We start from the raw sequence: 21190 nt of genomic DNA on the forward strand, positions 1-21190 counted from the left end.
AGAACCCCAGTTTCAGTTCCACCAGAACAGAATCCAGTTAATCCATGTGTCTCATTCCTTCAGACATTCCATGGGCAGGGCTGAGTGTTGGTGTTGGGTTTGTCTCTCTTCCCCAGCCAAGCAACAAGAGTGCAAAATACATTTGGGAGCAGCAGGGGAAGAAGAGGCTCTGTTGGATCCCTCAGAAACTGCTGAGCTACAGCAGCACAAGGGTGTGTCCAGCCCTCACACACCAGGGACTGCCCCCCAACCACACTTTTCCAGGTTATACCTGGAAGGGTTATCCTCAGGTGAATCTTTTCCAGGTTATCCTCAACATAACCTTTTCCAGGTTATCCTTACTATAATCTTTTCCAGGTTATCCTCAGTGTAATCTTTTCCAGGTTATCCTCAGTGTAATCTTTTCCAGGTTATCCTCAATGTAACCTTTTCCAGGTTATCCTCAATGTAACCTTTTCCAGGTTATACTCAGTGTAATCTTTTCCAGGTTATCCTCAACATAATCTTTCCCAGTTTATCCTCAATGTAACCTTTCCCAGGTTATCCTCAATGTAACCTTTTCCAGGTTATCCTCAATATAATTATCTTTTCCAGGTTATTTATCCTCAGTGTAACCTTTTCCAGGTTATCCTCAATATTACCTTTTCCAGGTTATACTCAATGTAACCTTTCTCAGGTTATCCTCAGTGTAATCTTTTCCAGGTTATCCTCAGTGTAATCTTTTCCAGGTTACCCTCAGTGTAACGTTTTCCAGGTTATACTCAATATACCTTTTCCAGGTTATCCTCAGCATAACCTTTTCCAGTTTATCCTCAGTATAACCTTTTCCAGGTTATCCTCAGTATAACCTTTTCCAGGTTATCCTCAGTATAACCTTTTCCAGGTTATCCTCAATATAATCTTTTCCAGGTTATACTCACCCATTTGTTCCACAATCTCAGGTGGGAAAACTCTTGAAGCAAAAGCTCTTCGGAAAATATCAGAGAATTCTTTATCCAGGCCTCCAATGCCCATTTTCTCAAAATTCCAGTCAGGGTTGATGATTGACTGCCTGTTCTCCTTGGTCTTTGATTTACCTGCAAAAGCCAAGAAATGGTTTCAAACACACAGATTCACCCTGGACCCACATAACCTCAGCACCCAGCTCATGTGGCTGCTGCCAGAAGCAGTGTCCACCCTGTTCCAGGACACCTGGGATGATGCAGGTTTGTCCTGCATCCTCCTCAGTCCTGCCTTTCCCAGTGCCCAGCTCCACACTGGAACCCTTGCTCCTCTTCTCTCTTCCTCTCACACCCTCTGACAGGAAAATGGACCTGCAGGTGCTGCAGTTTGGCTGCACCTTCAGTACAGGGACAGAATGATGGATGCTCTGCTTTGTTCATATCCCTCCAGAACAAGATGTGATCATTCTTAGCAGCCACATTTAACAGCTCCTAACAACAGGAACACACTGCAAGATGGGTGCAGCATTCATTGCCTTGATCCTGCTGTGGCATTCACATTTTCTGGAAAATCCCTTCACCCAGGATTTTTCTCCTGGGAAGCTGAGAAGCCTCAGAGAAAAGGAAAACACTAATTATCTGATTTGCTTCTCCTCTGTTTTGCTGCTTTGGAATGTGTTTGGAGATTCTTTTCCCACACATGATTGTTTCATTGGACTCTGGTGTGAATTATTTTCACTCTTTGGCCAATTGGGGCCAAGCTGTGTCCAGACTCTGGAAAGAGTCACAAGTTTTCATTATTATTTTTTTAGCATTCTGTAAATATCCTTTCTGTATTCTTAAGTATAGTATAGTTTAGTATTCTTTGATATAATATAGTATCATAAAGTAATGATTGTTTCATTGTTAATGATTGAATCATTGTTTTGATTCAATGGTCAATTAGGGCCAAGCTGTGTCCAGACTCTGGAAAGAGTAATGAGTTTTCATTATTATTTTTTTAGCATTCTGTAAGTATCCTGTCTGTATTCTTTAGTATAGTTTAGTATAGTATTCTTTTATATAATACAGTATTATAAAGTAATAAATTTGCCTTCTGAGAACATGGAGTCAGATTCATCATTCCTCCCTGCAAATACAATAATCCTGCCTGGGATCTGAGCCCTCTACAGCCACCAGCTTTACCCAGGTCAGGAGAGCTCTTCCTCCCACACACCACTGACAGTTCTCTGTACTGAATCTCCCATTTCCTACCTCAGCCCCTGAGCTCAGAGCCAGCCTGGGCACCTCATTGCTCCTCCAGCCCTTTCCAGCTTATTCAATAATTACAATGAGCAGCAAAGAGATTCCCATTGAACTCCACTGACATCAGCCATTTCCTCCTTCCCTTTCATCCCTCACTGACTCATGCAAGGACCTTCTCTCCCACAGATCTCTGGTTTGATTCTTTCCTAAGGAACTTTGACAAAGAACTTTGCTGGAGGAGCTTTGACAATCAGCCCATGTCAGCTCTGCTGCCAGAGCTCTCTGATTGCTGAAGGATCATGAGGCAGGACTGCCCTTAGACAAGACAGGCTGGCCCTTCCCTGTGTATCACCCTTTTCTTCTCATTTAATGCTTTATTACAGTTTCTGTTGATTTTTCTGTACAGATCTCAAGTTCTAAATCTGCACCTCTCCAAACCTTCTCCAGAAGTTGTATTCAAGCCTATAAACAAACCCATGTAGTCTCACCTTAGGTTTATTCAAGCACTGACACTTTTATCAGTCAGATCAACCTTGCACATGACTTTCAGCACCCTCAGCTACCAGGGAAACACACAGAGATCTGACAACCCAGAGAAAAAGCAAAGACACTGACATTTACCCTTAACTACTGCCCTTCCCAGTGTGTCACCCTTTTCCTCTCATTTAATGCTTTATTACAGTTTCTCTTGATTTTTCTGTACAGATCTCAAGTTCTAAATCTGCACCTCTCCAAACCTTCTCCAGGAGGTTTATTCAAGCCTATAAACAAACCCATGTAGTCTCACCTTAGGTTTATTCAAGCACTGACACTTTTAGCAGTCAGATCAACCTTGCACATGACTTTCAGCACCCTCAGCTACCAGGGAAACACACAGAGATCTGACAACCCAGATCAAAAGCAAAGAACTGCCAATTATCCTTAATTACTGCAGAAATGGGATGTTTCCTCAGACTTGCACAGGGTTTCAGGGTTGGCTCTTAATGGTTTTTCCAATGGGGGCCATTCCCACCCTAGAACATCACAAAGATCACAAAGTCACAGGTGGCTTTGGGTTGGAAGGGATTTAAAACCCATCCAGTGCCACATGGGCAGGGACATTTTCCACTATGCCAGGTGGCTCCAAGCCCCATCCAGCCTGGCCTTGGACATTCCCAGGGATTCAGGGACACCCACAGCTGCTCTGGGCACCCTCTGCCAGGGGCTCCCCACCCTCCCAGGTCACAATTCCTAATTCCCAATATCCAATCCTAGCAAACAACCAGTGAGCATTTTGCTGCTCTGTTCCACAAGCTCTTCTAAGAGTTATTTCAAGTTCAGCCAGATAATGAATGAGCAGCAAGAGTGCAGGAAGTCCAGCAAACAGCAGCTCTGTGTGAGCTCAGCTCAGACTCTTTAATCCTGGTCTAAACACATCTGGAATCAATATTTCAATTCCAAGGGCAGCAAAACAAACAAACCTCTGGGTCAGATGCCAGGGACAGCACTTGGGACACAGAGCACCTCCAGGGAGCACCAATCCACAATTCCCCTGTGTTTATTATCCCACTCCAGCTCTTAGGTCAGACCCCTCAGCCAGGGCTGTTCCTGCTCCCACAGAGCTTGGCCTACACTCCCCCCTTCTGGCTGCACCTCAGCACAGGAAAATTCTTGCAGATTGGATTAAAAGCTCTTCCAGTGGTTTCATAACACAATTTTATGCTAAACAGAACAAACAGAATTGGCTTTTTTAAAAAATTACTACAATTCTTCTCTATTGAAATCATGCAGGCCCTTTACAGAGCTCAGTGACACTCACTTCACTTTCATCTCCTCTCTCACAATTTAATTATTCAGAACTTTACAATTCCCCAGAGACCAACAAAGCACATTAAGCAGCACTGCCTCGGATCAATGAGGAGATTAAATGAAGTAGCAATTTGACAGAAGTAAATTGAGGCACAAGAAGCTCTTTTGTCTTGTCTGAGGACAATGAAACAGAATCCTGGGGAAGGGACCCTATTCCCAGAGCAGCAGCAATCCCACACGTGCCAAGAGGGAGATGCCAGGGCATTTTATGGCTCTGAATATTAACCAGGTACAATTCCCTGTGAATATAATATATTCAGGGTTATTTCACACTGTCCTGGCAGCTGAGTGAAACCTGATGGGGTGTGATCCCACAGTCACAGGTGGGAACTCACTGCCCTGCCCCTGCAAGTTCCATTTGGTGCTATTAACAGCTGTATCCTCATTAGGATGCTTAATTACAGCAATCAGCCCACAGAGCTGTGTTAGTGGTACATTCACATTTCTGAAAAATCCCTTTGCCCAGGATTTCTCTCCTGGCAAGCTGAGAAGCTTCAGAGAAAAATGACAACAATAATTTTCTCATTTGTTTCTCCTGTGTTGTGGAATGTGTTTGGAGATTGTTTACCCACAGGTGATTTTTAAATTGCATTCTGCTGTGAGTTGTGTTCACTCTTTGGCCAATCAGGGCCAAGCTGTGTCAGGACTCTGGAGAGAGTCACAGATTTTCATTATTATCTTTTTAGACTTCTGTCTATATCCTTCCTGTATTCTTTAGTATAGTATAGTTTAGTATTCTTTGACATAATATAGTATCATAAAGTAATGATTGTTTCATTGTTAATGACTGAATCATTGTTTTGATTCAATGGCCAATTAGTGCCAAGCTGTGTTGGGACACTGGAAAGAGTCACAAGTTTTCATTATTATCTTTTTAGCCTTCTGTAAGTATCCTTTCTGTATTCTTTAGTATTATATTATATTATATTATATTATATTATATTATATTATATTATATTATATTATATTATATTATATTATATTATATTATATTATATTAATTATATTATATTATATTATATTATATTATATTATATTATATTATTCTTTAATAAATTAGCCTTTAGTATAGTATAGTATAATGGAATGGAATGGAATGGAATGGAATGGAATGGAATGGAATGGAATGGAATGGAATGGAATAGAATAGAATAGAATAGAATAGAATAGAATAGAATAGAATAGAATAGAATAGAATAGAATAGAATAGAATAGAATAGAATAGAAGCCTTCTGAGAACATGAAGTCAGATTGATCATTCCTCCCTGCCATGATTAAATGCAATAATTTAGGGTTTCAGCACAGGCTGAGTGCTCAGACCAAAACTCTGCTGAGGTGCAAGTTGTGGTTACACAACAGCCTCACACCCTCCCACTGCCTGCACTGACTGTGGCACAAAAAGCAGCTGCAGGACACAAAATCCCAGCCCCAAATGTGGCCCCAAAATATTAAAATAAAATAAAATAAAATAAAATAAAATAAAATAAAATAAAATAAAATAAAATAAAATAAAATAAAATAAAATAAAATAAAATAAAATAAAATAAAATAAAATAAAATAAAATAAAATAAAATATTTCAAACAGTTGCTGTCTCTGGATCTACTGGTCCATCTGGCCTTGATAATCTCAGCCTAGGAGTGAGGACAAACAACAGCCTGGAGGCAATGAAGTCTCCTGGGCCTGAACAGCAGCAGATCTCAAGCATTATTTCTCTGTGGGTGCAGGAACTCACCAATCAGATTGAGAGAGGAGTTCTCAGCTTTCTCAAATGCAACTTGGCTGTTTCCAAGAACCAAACCAACCTCGATCTGCAAAGGGAAGGGAAAGAAATAATTACATTAATTACCATTGAACTCAGCTTCAGATTGCTCCAGGTATCTCCAACATCATCTCAGAAGGCAGGAAAAAGCAGCAAAATCTCCATTTCCTGGGAAGAATGAAAAATACCAACCCCACCTCTAAAACACCATTGAATGGAGAAGCTCACCAGGTAAAACAACCTGACTTTTAAAAGTTCCTGGTTTAGTTCAAACTCAGCTATTTTATTTCAGCAAGTAAAGGAGGAAATAAAATCCTGTCCTTTCTACAGAAGGAAAAATCAAAACTGGACATATCTGGAAGACAAAAAAAAACTCAAGAGAGGCTGTTTCCATGACCAAAATTCCTGTATCCTCCCCAGCTCTGCAGTTTAGTGGAGGCTGCACTGAACTGCAGACAAAGCTCTTTGCCCCCTCTGATGAGGCAGATTTGTGACTTCTCCAAAGGCAGGTCACCCAAACTGCCCTTGGTGGCATTATCTGATAGGATTTTCAGCTCTGCAGTCCCCAAGGAAAGCACAGGAGTTCCTGGGAGCTCACCTTCTGCTTTTTGCTTGTTCCAGACTCCCCTTTGAGAATGCTGGGGTCCATGGCTTCCATGTCCTTCACCAAGAGCCCAAAGAGCTTGTCATTAAAGCTGAACACCAGCTGTGGAAAGGGAAAACAAATCTCATGAAAAAAAGCTAAAAAGGATTCTGACAAGATTAGTAAGATTTGAAAGGAGAGAGGCCTGAAGACTGAGTTAACCACCCTGGAGTTTTTTCCCTGTAAAGTTCTGGATTCACAGGAAAACCCTGTAAAGCTCTCAGTCTGAAGTGCTGACCATGTTCTTTCCCTGTCCCAATATCAGAGTAACAGACCTAAAGTTGCAGAACACAAAGTCAGCTGGAGAAACTCAAAGAAAAATCCTCCTTCCAAGACAATCATCTATTCCCCCCTCCCCTTCTCCCCAGCTCTGTGTTCTGGATCATCTGATGACATTTCCCTCTCACTTCAATAATTGGTGCTAGTCATGGAGAACAATTTAGCTCAAAACTTTCAGATATTTTCCATTTCAGCTTGACAGGGACACTCCAGGAGCAGTGCTAATGAGAGACAGAATGAATGTGATGAGAAGTGGGGTCCATCCCACAGAAAACCAGGCTGGCTCTGCAGCCTTGCCTCTCTTTCCTTGAGTTTGTATTTTCAACTGGTTTAAGATTCAGACCTTTCAAGGTGTAAATTATTTGAGAGACCAACCCTGACCTGTTTTGAGAGCAAGGCAAAGCAGAGGTTATCACAGAGAGCTGTGCAGGGGCTGAAGTCCATGTTCTGCAGACCCCTTCAGGCTCAATTACAGGGACATCAACTTTCCAAGCTCCCCAAGAAAAATATTTCATCCCTGTTTCTCTGCTGAAGTCCCCAGAACAGCAATAAATCATGGAATCCCAGAACAGTTCAGGCTGAAAAGGATCCTAAAGCTCATCCAGTGCCACCCCTGCCACAGCAGGGACACCTTCCACCACACCAGGCTGCTCCAAGCCCTGTCCAGCCTGGCCTGGGACAATTCCAGAATAATAAAATGCACTGCACTTGGGAGGTGCCACTGAGAATGAATTAAACCTGGTGGTTGTCTTGATCTTATACAGAAGGAGGCAAAAGTGACTTCCTAAAATATTCCAAGAGTTGCCATGCTCACATCCAACACAGAGAGACCCAAACTCTCCCAAACCCTGGGATTTTCCTCACAGATTTAGGATAGATTCTAAACCCCTCTGGCCATGCTCTCAGTGAAAGTCACAAAGGTTTTACTGCTCATAAAGAAATTCCTTCTATGCCTTGTGCAGGCTGAGCTAGAACAGAGATTGGACAGAGCTAAAGAATAAAGCAGGGATTTATTAAAAGGCCTCAATAAATCCACCTTGGGCAGCACAAGAGCCCAGCCAGGGCTGCACCAAAGGTGAACCCAAAATGGTCACAAAATGAACCCAGGATGACCCCAAAATGGTCACAAAATGCCCCACTGGTCACAGGGTCTCTCACTTTTATAAGCTCTGCTCCATTTGCATATTGGAGTTAATTGTCCAATTCCAGGTTTGGCCCATGCAGTCCCATCCTTGTTTTTCTCTCTCCAGCCCACGTTGTTTGTGCTCTTGGGCCTAAGATTTGGATCATTTGTCCTTGGTCCCCAGCTGGAGCAGGAATTGTTTTGTCCCCCTGCTCTGTGCACAGAGCTCACCATCCCCCAATGTGAAACCCAGACCACAAACTAAAGCAGCACAGAACCTGAAAAATAGAAAAACTAAAACCTGAGGCATCACTTCACACAAAGAACAATTGCTGCCCCTCACCCAGCCTTTGCAGAGCTCTTGGCACCCTCAGAGGGTCCCTCAAAGCCCCAGAGCACAGCTCACCTGCTGGCCCACAGAGAAGGCCTGGCTGTTGAACTGCTGGATGAACTCTGCAGCCATCTTGTCTGTGTCATAGGGGTTGGAGTCAATGTTCTTCTTCTGCAGGAAGTCAATCTCGATGGTCATGGTGCCAATGCACTGCTTGGTCTTGTCAAAAGTGTATAAGGAAACTGAAAAAAAAAACCAAAAAACAGCATAATTAAGGTCTCCCCAGTGTATTAAACAAATTTGGCAATGCACACTCTTCCCTTGAGAATTTCACTTGGTAAAACTGAATGTATTCTTTCTTTATTTCTCTTAACCCATGTTCAACTAAAAGGTCAAAAATACAGTAAAATTACTGAAAAGTCCCATTTTTCACTGAAAATGCCTACATTGCTCTAAAAACTCTTAATAAATCTTTAAAACAGCTCAAACACTACACAGACTTTGGGGAATGACGACAATGAAAGGAAATCCAGATGTGCTATGGTCCCACACGGCTGTATCTCCACCCAAGGGTTTGGACACATCTCCAGGAAGCCCAAAAGCAACTTTAAGGGTTGCCTTGCCCAAAAGCTGTGACAAGAGGTCATCACTGGGTTTCTGTGACAAGATTGCTGAGCTGTTCTCCAGATGAGGCAGCAGAAAGTGAATTACTGCACATTTAAATGCAGAAATGCAGTGTGTCAGCCAAAAACAAAGCACATCATCAACTGCCCCTCATCCCTGACACTGAGGAGGCCCCTGAGGTGCCCTTGGGTTGACATTTCCAGGTTTCCTTCAGTGCTGCAGAATCCCCTGGACAGAAAGCCAAGGGGCAAGGAAGGTACTGCAATGTCACTGCCACCCTGATCCCACAGGGAAACAAGAGCCCACTCAGGGGGGAAAGAGGATGAAGAGGATGAAGAGGATGGAAAGGAAAGAGCAGCACAACCCACAGCTCCAGGGACTGCCCAGCATGGTCAGCACCTCACAAACAGGCAGGCCCAGCAATGCAGAAAGATTCTCCAGAAGACTGAGGGACATGAAAGGTTTGCTTTGAATCCGGAAAGCAAAGAGCAGCAAGGATGAAGTAGGAGAAAGGGAATGTGGGAAAGGCTCTTCACTCCATCTGTGATTTCCTGTCCAGCCCCTGGCAGCAGAATGGCTCCAGAACAAACCTGCAGATGCTGAGGTTGATGGCAAAACAAGCCCCCAGGGTTGTTCACATGAAGGGAACAAGGAGAGCCTGTCCCTGCTGAGGTGTGACCAGAACACACAAAACACACCCCAAACACCCTCCCTGGGAGGAGCTGCCACAGCAAACAGGGATAAAGATGAAAACATTACTCCTGATCTGCTGCACTGAGTTCTTCCAAAAGCAGCAGGGTGATCCCTTTGGGCCTGCAAGCAAACCCCAGGAGCTCCTGTCACCTTACAGGTCACCCCTGAGCAGTTTCCTTTTCCTTGCTAAACCTCATGGCTTGGTCAAATAAAGGTTTCTGGAATATCAGTGCCTGGATTTGGTCACATCATGAGGTGTCAGGAGCTCTTACAGCATGGACTGAGTGCTGAGGGGATGCAGCAAACCCAGCAGAGACTGCACCAGCTCCAAGAGCCTGGAATGTTCCAGAGAGAAGCAGGGAATGCAGCAGGAACCTCCCTGGGGTGGGAAGGCAGCAGGGACATCCATGGGGTAGAAAGGCACAGCCAGCCCTGGCTCCAGCTGAGCATCTTTGCCGAGAACACAGGAGCTGGTGCAGCTGGAGTGCACAGAAGGCAGGACAGACACATCCATCGGGGCACTGTGCCTTCCCACCAGGAAAATCACTCACCTGCAGAACCTTTACTGCCTCATCAGGGGCTCAGCAGCACTCATCACTGCTCCACAGAGCTGTGGGCTGCATTTACACTGACATTTAAAACACAGCTTCCACGTTATCAGGGGAGCAGGACAAAGCAGGAGCCCTGGGAAATCACTGGCTTTGTGAGCATTCTCCCTACCTGCAGAATGTTTTTACAAATCCCTTCCACCCAGCACAGAGTCAGATGACATTTAGTCACTGTGCACAGAAGCACTGCATTATTTTTGTTAACACAGGCTCCCACGTAGCTGGGAGGTTTTACAGCAAAGCCCAGGACAGGGACAGCCACAAACTGCTCACAGAATATCAGTGCTTCTTTCCCCAAAAGATCTGAGAACTGAAAAGCACTGTAGGTGAGTTGGCACATGATCAGCCAAACAAGGGTGAGAAACGAATTAATTTATGACAAATTAATTTTCCCCTGTTATAGGTTCTTCTTCAGTTAAAACAAGACCAGCAGGCCAAAAAAAAAAAATCACAATTAACAGAATCATCAAGTTGGGAAAGGCCTCCAGGATCAACTATCAACCCAGCACCATGGTCACCACTAAATAATGTCCTCAAGTGCCACATCCACCAGTTCTTCAAACATTTCCAGGGATGGTGACCCCACCACATTCCTGGGCAGTCTGTTCCAAGCCTTTACAACTCATTCTGTGAAGAAATTTTCCTTAATATCCAACCTACACCTCCTCTGGCACAACCTGAGACTGTTTCCTTCCATCCTGCCCCTTTTCTCCTGGGAGAAGAGACCAAGCTCCTGGCAGGTCACTGTATGGAGCAGGAAGGACACTGATATCCCACACAGAGCCAGGCTGAGATACCTGCAGGTATCTGACTCCCAAAGCAGTCTGCCCAGGGCTGGAAAACATTAAAAGCAGAAAAGCTGCAGAGAGGAGAGCAGCTCATTCACTAAGGAAGTCCTCACATCACCTGGAGAAGGACTGGAGCTCTGTGAGTTCCTAATTCAGCATGAAAACATGAATTCAGCTTTATGAACACATCCCCATTGCTCTGACTGACTCACCATCAATCTCCTGCCCGATGGAAAGGCCGGCCCATTTTCTCTGAAAAACAAGAGAAAAAGGTCAGAACATCTGTCCTGCAGAACAAAAACCTGTCCTGCAGAACAAAAACCTGTCCTGCAGAACACCTGGCCCTCAGAACAATCACCTGGCCCTCAGAATCACCTGGCCCTCAGAACAAACACCTGGCCTGCAGAACATCTGCCCCCTCAAAGGCAGCCTCACCCAGAGGAGCAGGATTCCCAGAGAACCTTCAGCAGCAGAAAAAGGAGCAAAATGGAATATCCTAAAGACCCCCAAATTAACAGGAAATAAGTCAAAAACAGTGAATAATGATTTTAGGTATTCTCCTCACCCAGTGGAGCAGGATCCCCTGAGAACCTTCAGCAGCAGAAAAAAGGAGCAGAATGGATTATCCCAAAGACCCCCAAATTAACAGGAAATAAGTCAAAAACAGTGAATAATGTTTTTTAGGCAGCCTCCTCACCCAGAGGAGCAGGATTCCCCTGAGAACCTTCAGCAGCAGAAAAAGAAGCAGAATGGAATATCCCAAATACCCCAAATTAACAGGAAGCAAGTCAAAAACATTGAATAATCTCTCCAAATGATTCTTGTGACATCAGAAGGTTGTTCTGTCCAACCTCCTTCAGGTTTCTGGTGTTCCCACCATGCTGGAGGCAGAAGTTGGGGTGCTGGATGGGGTTTTTTGTCCTTCTGCTCATTTCCTACCAAAGCCCAAGTTCTGAGCATCCACAGGTACCAGAATGGCTGTTACACACCCCGTGAGCATTTGAAAAGCTTGCTCTAATGTGCTCCAAGGTACAATATTACCTGAACCAAGAGAACCAATATAAATGAAACTGCTCAAATCTTTAGGTCCCTTGGAAATTCCTTTAGAGAGGTTTGTGCTGCATGGAACTGCAGAAGTGGGAAATGGTTCACGAATTATGTGACACAAAAAAAAAATCTATAACCTTTACAATTCCAACAGTTTTGGCTTGATGACTGCAAAGTTGTGGTCTGCCCAGTGGCTGCTGCAGTGTGTTCACAGCCCTCATCACAGGCTGTGCCATGTTGATACCCTCAGGTATCAAATAAAGGCACCAGGCACGTGTAGGGGTCATTACAAACAGCTCTGGGGACTTCACATTTGAAAAGCTGTAAGACATTTGTGTTTGAAATTTGAAAGGCTTTATGGTTATTTGTGTTTGCCTTCTTGTCTGGGAGAAGGAACACAATGACTTTGCTTACAAAGTGAACATTTCTCCCTTTACACTCTCTCCAATATGCACAGAATATCCTGAGTGGGAAGGGACCACAAAGGATCATCCAGTGCAGCTCCTGCCCTGCACAGACACCCCAAAAATCCCACCCTGGGCATCTCCTGCAGCTCTGGCAGCCTCAGGGCTGGGACCATTCCCTGGGCAGTGCCAGCACCTCTGGGGGAAGATTTGTCAGGTTCTTCTCTGTGGATTTTCCTCTTCTTCAACTCCCACCATGCTCACCCAGCTGGTTTCTGCTAAAGGTTTGTCATCACTGCACAGCAATTTGTGTTTTAGGCTCTCAGGACAGAAAATCTGTCCCAGCTTTCAGTGTCAGGAGTCAAGAATCAAGATTACCACAGATAAAGGTGGTCAAGAATTCCAAGTCAAAACTCAAGATTACCACAGAATAAAGGTGGTCAAGAACTCCAAGTCAAAAATCAAGATTACCACAGAATAAAGGTGGTCAAGAACTCCAAGTCAAAAACCAAGATTACCACAGAATAATGGTGGTCAAGAACAGTGAGTGTACAACAAAGAGATGTTCTGGAGGCCTCAGAGCACAGACACCCCTGAACAGGAGCAGAAAACACACAGTGGGTGTCAGACTGACTGCAGCTATCCAGGGCTCTGGGAAATACTGGGAATTTTAAAATTAAAACCCAGTATCAGGAATGCCCAGTGCTCAGAGGGCTGAAACAGCTCTGCTGTGGAATCAGGCTGAGGGAATGGGGGTTGTTCAGCATGGAGGAGGTTCTGGAGGATCTCATTGTGGCCTTTCAATACTTAAAGTGGGCTTGAATCTTTTTAAGGGCACAGAATTTTTAGTAGGGATTGTAGCAAAAGAAAAAAGGGGAAGTGGCTTTAAACTGAAAGAGGGTGAATGAAGATGGTAAAACCTTGTCCAGAGAGGTTCTGGGGAACATGCAAGGTCATGCATCCCCCAGCCACCCACTGGGACAGACCCAGCTCCAGCAGCACATCAAAAGGCAAAATGTCATCTGGGGGCTTGTGCCAAAATGTGCTGAGGAAAAAAATCTGCAGCACAGTGGCAGGGAGATATGAAAATACTGAATCAGAGACCACAACTGCTGCAGGTTCATGGGATGACACTCAGTGAGAGCTGAGTGGCTTCATTTTTCAATTTAGAAGTTAATTATATTCATTATTTATTCTAACCATCATTTAACATCTGATGATAACTTAATTAAGAAAGAGGAGACAAAGGGGTTTGGGTTGTTTGGGGTTTTTTTAATGCATTTCATTGCAGTTTTCATCTAGAAATACTAACAATGACTGAATGTGGTCAATAAAACTTCCAGCAGGTCTTAAAAATGAAAAACACAGCAAAGAAACCATTTAAAGCCAAGGGTTTAAAGATTCACAAGGAATGGAAGATATTGCTTAGACTTTTCCTTTTCAAATAGTTTCTTTCTGGTGTTTTTTTTTTAAAGGTTAAATTACACATTTTCCAGTATCTTTATCCCACCATGCACTAAAAATATATCAAAGCAACATAAGCACAGTCACTTCACTTGCAGTGTGAGCATCCTTGAACTTTTGCTGGCAGAAATCAAATTTGCAGCACACATTTATTCCAATTAGAGAACTTATCATCAATCCTCATCCTAAAAAAGAGATTTTGCTTATGGTGTAGCAGAGTAGAAAGTCATAGAAAGCCATACCTGGGGCAAGCTGAAGGCAATGCTGCCAGGGACAACAGAGGGGTGAGTTCTCAGAGTGAAGATGTACTTGTGGTTGGGAGAGGTCTTCACCACAACATGCCTGGAAAAGAAATCAGTATTTGATTTTGAAAGTATTTTATTATTATTCACCACAACATGCCTGGAAAAGAGATCAGTATTTGATTTTGAAGGGTTGTGCATTGCTCACAGGGATGTGGGAGCTCAAAAGGAACACCCAGGTTATCTCTAGGGCTACACAAGAAAACCAAAAGCACTGACTCAGACACACAGCAGGGTGACAGAGCCCACCACCCTCACTGCTACAATGTGATCTCAAAGCCCAACTGCAAGACTTTGCACCAAAAATCAATATTTACATCCTGTCACTGTGATATTTTCTGGAAAAATCACCTTGCCCAGGATCTTCTCCTGGGAAGGTGAGAATCCTCAGAGAAAATGTAAATAATACTTATCTGATTCCTCTCTCCTGTGTTTGGCTGCTTGGGAATGTGGTATGGACATTGTTTGCCAAAAGGTGCATGTTTGATTGGTTTAATGTGAATTGTTTTTACTTAATGACCAATCATCATCAGCTGTGTCAGACTGAGGAGTCAGTTATGAGTTTTTATTATTCATTCTTCATAAGCCTTGTGTCTGTATCCTTCTCTTTCTTTAGTATAGTTTTAGTAGGGTATATATAATATAATGTAATATAATGTAATATAATATAATGTAATATGTCATATAATATAATGTAATATAATGTCTATATTTAATATAATACAATACATAATAATATATAATATAAAATAATGATATGAAATCTAAAATAATATATAATATATAAAATAATATAATATTATTTTATATATTACATAAAATAATATAAAATAATATAAATTATATTATCTATTATATCATTTATCATATAATATATATAATATAGAATAGAATATAATAATATATAATATAGTAAATATAATGTAATGTAATATGATATGATATAATATAATATGATATGATATAATATGATATAATATAATATAATATAATATAATATAATATAATATGATATGATATGATATGATATGATATGATATGATATGATATGATATGATATGATATAATATAATATAATATAATATAATATAATATAATATAATATAATATAATATAATATAATATAATATAATATAATATAATATAATATAATATAATATAATATAATATAATATAATATAATATAATATAATATAATATAATATAATATAATATAATATAATATAATATATATTTGGAATGTTTGGAAACCCACAGCAATCATTCCAGAAAACTAAACTGGCCTAGGAGGGATGAGCTTACCATGAGAAAGGGAACAAAAAGTTCTTAACAGGAAGAAAAACCTGCCCTGACTGCTGTCCCCTCAGCCTGGCTGTGCTCAGAACTGGTTCCTCTCCCCAAACTGCACCAAGAACTGGCTTTTCTCTCCAAACTGCACCAAGAACTGGTTTCTCTCTCCAAACTGCACCAAGAACTGGTTCCTCCATCCAAACTGCAACAAGAACTGGTTTTTATCTCCAAATTGCACCAAGAACTGGTTTCTCTCCAAACTGCAACAAGAACTGGTTTCTCCATCCAAACTGCACCAAGAACTGGTTCCTCTCTCCAAACTGCACCAAGAACTGGTTCCTCTCCAAACTGCACCAAGAACTGGTTCCTTCATCCAAACTGCACCAAGAACTGGTTTCTCTCTCCAAACTGCACCAAGAACTGGTTTCTCTCCAAACTGCACCCAGAACTGGTTCCTGTCTCCAAACTGCACCCAGAACTGTTTCTCTCTCCAAACTGCACCCAAGGTAGGAGCAGGACACAGAGCTGAAGATGCTGCCACTGCCCAGACCATTACACAGCACACACTGTGTGTGCATGGCCTGCTGTGAACTCACCCCTGACTCATCCCTGCCCAGCTCAGGGGTGCAGGCAGTGAAGCATGAGAAGATCATCAGCAGCACCCTGGGGTTAAAGCATCTCCTTGATCCAAGGGCAAACTCCAGCTCTACACCCCCAGCTGCAAAAAGAGCAAAACCTTTGTGGAGGTACCACCAAAAACCCTCCTGGGCAGGCAATGTGGTGAGGGACCAGAGCCAGGGGATCTGCAGCAGGGCTGGCCCAGGGATCTAATGTGACAGTGTTCACAGGGGTTCTTGGATGAGGGAAGAGATGAGGATCTGACTCCATGTTTCAGAAGGCTTGATTTATTATTTTATGATATATATTACATTAAAACTATACTAAAAGAATAGAAGAAAGGATTTCATCAGAAGGCTGGCTAAGAATAGAAAAAGAAAGAATGATAACAAAGGTTTGTGGATTGGACAGAGAGTCTGAGCCAGCTGACTGTGACTGGCCATTAATTACAAACATCCAACATGGGTTAATCAAAGATCTACTTGTTACATTCCATTCCACAGCAGCAGATAACCATTGTTTACATTTTGTTCCTGAGGCCTCTCAGCTTCTCAGGAGGAAAAATCCTAAGGAAAGGATTTTTCATAAAAGATGTGTGCGAAAATCTAAAGTCAGGGATGGCTCCAGGGGATCTGAAGCCAGGGCTGGCCCCAGGGAGCTGCAGCAGGGCTGGCTCCAGGAGATCTAGAGCCAGGGATGGCCCCAGGGATCTGCAATGCAGCACCAGCTCCAGCACAGCCAGCACCAGGAGCTGCCCGTGCTCCCTCTGCCACTTCACAGCATCTGCAGCATCTGCTCCTGACCAAACACTCTGCTGGTGTGTGAGCAGCACTGCTAGAAATAAACAGCTCCCAGGGGCACAGGAACAGCCAGAATCACATCCAGCCTGCTGAGGCAGCACATCCCAGGGCACTGCTCCCTGCATGCTGCCACAAATGCCAGCAGAGAAGGTTCTGGAAGCAAAAGGAGCACAGCCGGCTGCAGGGCGGGCAGCTGGGTCCCCGCAGGACATCCATTCTGGAGGAAATTAAAGTTTTTATAATGTATGAGGTACAATGCTCAGTACAGGTATTTTTGTAACTCAATTAAGTTGAAAAAAAGATCAACCTGGGGGAAACCATACTTTGAAATGACCAGGAGACTTTTCTGCCCAAGCAGACACTTTTGTCTACTTCTGACCCAAAAAGTACTGTTGGTTTAGAGGGTGGGTTTTGTTTGGGTTTGGCATTTTCTACTCCAGTTGGGCTCCTGAAATCACAGCTCAGTTCATCCCTGCAGAGCCATGAGAGGTGCCAGGGCAGCAGAGCAGACAGGCAGGCAGGTCCTGAACACATCCCTGCATTGCAGCTCAGCACTGCTGAGCTCTGCACCCTCAGCAGGTATTTTATATAAAGGTGGAATATCATTCACTATCTCCTTTATCATATCATTCAGTATCTCCTTATCATATCATTCAGCATCTCCTTTATCATATCATTCAGTATTTCCTTTATCATATCATTCAGTATCTCCTTTATCATATCATTCACTATCTCCTTGAACATTTTCCCCATTTTTCAAACCCAAGCCCTTGTGCTGCACGTGATATTCCCTTTCAGCCAAAATTAATGACTTCTGTCTACAACCTACATAGTAAAATCTGTCAAAACTTCCCTAGATTCTTTTTCTTCCCTAGATTCTTTGCAGCAAAGCAAATAATCTGACTATGTGAATTGGATTCTTGCAATCCAAAACTCTTCTGTGTGGGCTGAGCTGAACAATGCAGGTGTCTTCCACCTAACAGAAGTAAACACCAGAGTTTGGTTCCATCAGTCACCCCAAAATTGCAATTAAAGAATCCAGCTTGTGGTGCTCACACTCTGGCTGCTTCTCCCTTTTGTTCATGAAAACCCTGAGAAAGAGGAGTTCTCCTGGCTCTGCTCAGCATTCCCATATGATGTGAAAGTGAGAGGATGCCCCAAGTTACACAATAAAATTATAAAAATGTTGTTGAAATAGTTCAAATATTCTCACTGTATAACAGGAACAACAGCAAAACCAAAACAAACAAAAATTATCACAAGAACTACTTCATTAAATAATTATTCTATTAGTTAAGCAGATGCAGTTCCCAAGAAAGAAATCCTTTAGAGAAACAGTCACTCTTGTTCCAGTATCTGCCATTTCCAGAAAGAGCCACGCTGAAAGTTCTGATCCCTAAAGACACTAAAGTTTTGTTAATCAAACTGCTGTGCTCACCTTTCCAAACCTGAAATGTCACACAAATTTTGAAAACAATTCCTTTTTGGTTAAAAGCTGAAAGAGGAACAGTGCACACTTACTGCCCAGACTGGAAGTCCTTCTCATTGACCACAGCACAGTTGGTTAAGGACAGCTCATCAGTGGGACACCTTGCTGCTTGCATAGGCTGCAAGAGAGGAGTAAAAATCAATAAAATTGATCAGAGAAAACTGGAGAAAATATCAAATAAATTATATTTTTCCTTTACCAAGCCAAGCCTCAAGACTTCTGCAAAAGCACAAAGCACAGAACAGATCTCCTGAGTCCTGGCACACTCTCAGAGCCCACAAGCTGCTCTCCCAGGTTCCTCCAAACATTTCCACATGGCACAGGTGTTTGTATCCCAAAGCTCTGCATTTTGGGACTATTATCTACTTTGTATTTTCTACCCTACCTACACAAATACTTTAAAATCAGCTGGGACAAAGCCTGCAAGGCAAACACTGCTAACTTGCAGGTGAACCCTGGCACAAGGCAGGAGGAATCAGCATTCCCTGGAAGGTGTTTCTTGCACAGTGACACTGGGATTTTCTGGAAAATGCTAAGGAAAAGCAGCCTGGAGCCAGAGCATTGCCTGCAACCCTGTCTCAGTGCTGGGCTGGGTCACAGAGCCCATGTGGGGAAGAAAGGAGGGATAAAGATGTGACCTTCTCTCTTCCCTGAACATAACTCAGAACACTGGAATTTCAGATTTTTTATCCCAAAACTGCATTTTGGGACTATTATGTACTTTGTCTTTTCTACCCTACCTACACAAACACTTTAAAATCAGCTGGGACAAAGCCTGCAAGGCAAACCCTGTTAACTTGCAGGTGAACCCTGGCACTGAGGCAGGAGTGATCAGCATTCCCTGGAAGGTGTTTCTTGCACAGGGCACTGGAATCTTCTGGAAGCTGCTAAGGAAAAGCAGCCTGGAGCCAGAGCATTCCCCACAACCCTGTCTCAGTGCTGGGTCACAGAGCCCATGTGGGGAGGAAGGGAGGGATAAAATCCCTCAGAAAACTGGAATTTCAGCATGTCCATCTTGCATAAACCCCTTCAGCCAGTGCAGTGAGAGGCCACAGGAAGGTTTGAGCTCAGCCAGCTCCTATCCAACCCCACAATCCCTCTGTGTCACTTCTCAAAAGAAATATCACATGTGAATATTTCCCATCCCAGATCCATAACACACAGAAGAAAATCAGATAAAATAGTTAATTCCAGCCTATCACTATGAAAATAATTACTGCAACAAATTTTGTGGGGGAGTCCTCTCTGTGTTTTTATTCTCTAATGTCAGAAGACCAATCCTTTTTCAGGAGTATCTGCTCGTTTTTGCCCTTTCCACTGTTACTCATCAATCAGCAATTAAAAACTGAAATAAGTTTTTAATTTGCCAATTTTAGGTTTGCCTACCCAAGCTGCCCCTCCCCATCATGAGGCAGGATGGACACACAGAGGGATCTCAGCTCCATCCTACACCCTCACCCCACCTGCTCCTGCAAAATTACACCACAAAACAAGGGCTGAACAATGAAAATTGTGATCAAAATGCCTCCAGAATGGAGATAGGGATGGAAAAACAGGATGTTAGAAGACATTTCATTTGGGGAAAAGCTGAACTTGCTCCCCAAGGTGTCATTTGGAGAATCAAACCTCTGTCAGATACAAATTTGCAGGCAGTGCAACAGAAACTACTTGACAGCCTCAACCTATTGCAAAAAGTAATTCAGGAGGGATTTTCTCTTAAACCACCCTTAAATCCCAGCAGCAAGCATAGGAAATGCACTGATCCCAACACACACATCTGAATCATTTCCCAGGAGTTACTGCCCTGCTCTACCTTTCTCTCCCATCCCTCTGGGACAAGAATCAGAGAAATTCCCCCCCAGAAGTTCCCCCCAGCCTGCTCTAAAGTTCAGATCAACTTTAAAATCACAATGTGATTTGTCTCAAGTGTTTACTATTTACAAAAGGACCAACTCATTACTTTTACTAAATAATGCTCAATTGCCCTTGACATATGTGACAACCAAAAAAATATTCCATTTTCAGGCCTGAAGCAGATTTATCTATCTGAATGCTGAGTGTAATAAAAGCCTCAAACGTTCTTGTAATAAAATATGTGACATCAGTGGATTTATGACATACGCAGCCTGTGTGCTGAAGCCTCTGGGCTTGGGGCACTCCACAGCAAACATTCACATTTTATCACTTCTGCTCCCATCTGCAGGGCACAGTTTTGGGAAGGACATGCCCTGATAAAAGGCATTACAGGGGATATTTCTGGAGGAAAGTGGCCACGGAGCTCCTGGATTAAATCTTTTTACAGCACTAGTCCTCGAGTGCATTTTTAATCCTCAGTGACAAACTGCAGCCAGGCAAGCTGCTGCTCCTGTCTGCACTGGGAACAGAATCACAGAAACACAGAAACACAGAATCAATCACAGAACCACAGAAACACAGAACCACTGAATCACAGAACCACAGAGTCACAGAACCAAAGAACCACTGAAACACAAAATCACAGAATCACAGAGTCAGAGTCACAGAATCACAGAATCCCAGAATCACAGAACCACAGTAACATAAAATCCCAGAATCACAGACTCAGAGAATCACAGAATCCCAGAACCACAGAACCAGAGAATCACAGAATCCCAGAATCACAGAACCACAAAATTCCAGAATCACTGAATCCCAGAATCACAAAATCACAGAATTACAGAATCACAGAACCGAATCACAGAATCCCAGAATGACAGAACCACAGAACCAGAGAATGACAGAAACGCAGAATCACAGAACCACTGAATCAGAGAATTCACAGAATCACAGAACAACAGAATCACAGAAACACAAAATGCCAGAATCACAGAACCACAGAAACACAAAATGCCAGAATCACACAATCACAGAACC

At 42.9% G+C, this 21190-nt stretch overlaps 1 protein-coding gene across 2 annotated transcripts in view; it reads right to left on the bottom strand.

Annotated features, from left to right (window-relative positions):
• The window catches only part of NSF (N-ethylmaleimide sensitive factor, vesicle fusing ATPase), a 72351-nt gene that overhangs the window by 38891 nt on the left and 12270 nt on the right, over positions 1-21190 (bottom strand). For both annotated transcript variants that reach the window (XM_058041578.1, XM_058041579.1), the window contains exons 2-8: positions 18331-18416; positions 14042-14141; positions 11097-11136; positions 8247-8413; positions 6394-6501; positions 5769-5844; positions 921-1076 (exon numbers count right to left, since the gene is read on the bottom strand). In XM_058041578.1, coding sequence (XP_057897561.1) covers positions 921-1076; positions 5769-5844; positions 6394-6501; positions 8247-8413; positions 11097-11136; positions 14042-14141; positions 18331-18416 — 733 coding nt within the window. The remainder of the gene's footprint in view (positions 1-920; positions 1077-5768; positions 5845-6393; positions 6502-8246; positions 8414-11096; positions 11137-14041; positions 14142-18330; positions 18417-21190) is intronic.

This window comes from Melospiza georgiana, chromosome 28 (genome assembly GCF_028018845.1).
Source record: "Melospiza georgiana isolate bMelGeo1 chromosome 28, bMelGeo1.pri, whole genome shotgun sequence".
Classification (NCBI taxonomy): Eukaryota; Metazoa; Chordata; class Aves; order Passeriformes; family Passerellidae; genus Melospiza; species Melospiza georgiana.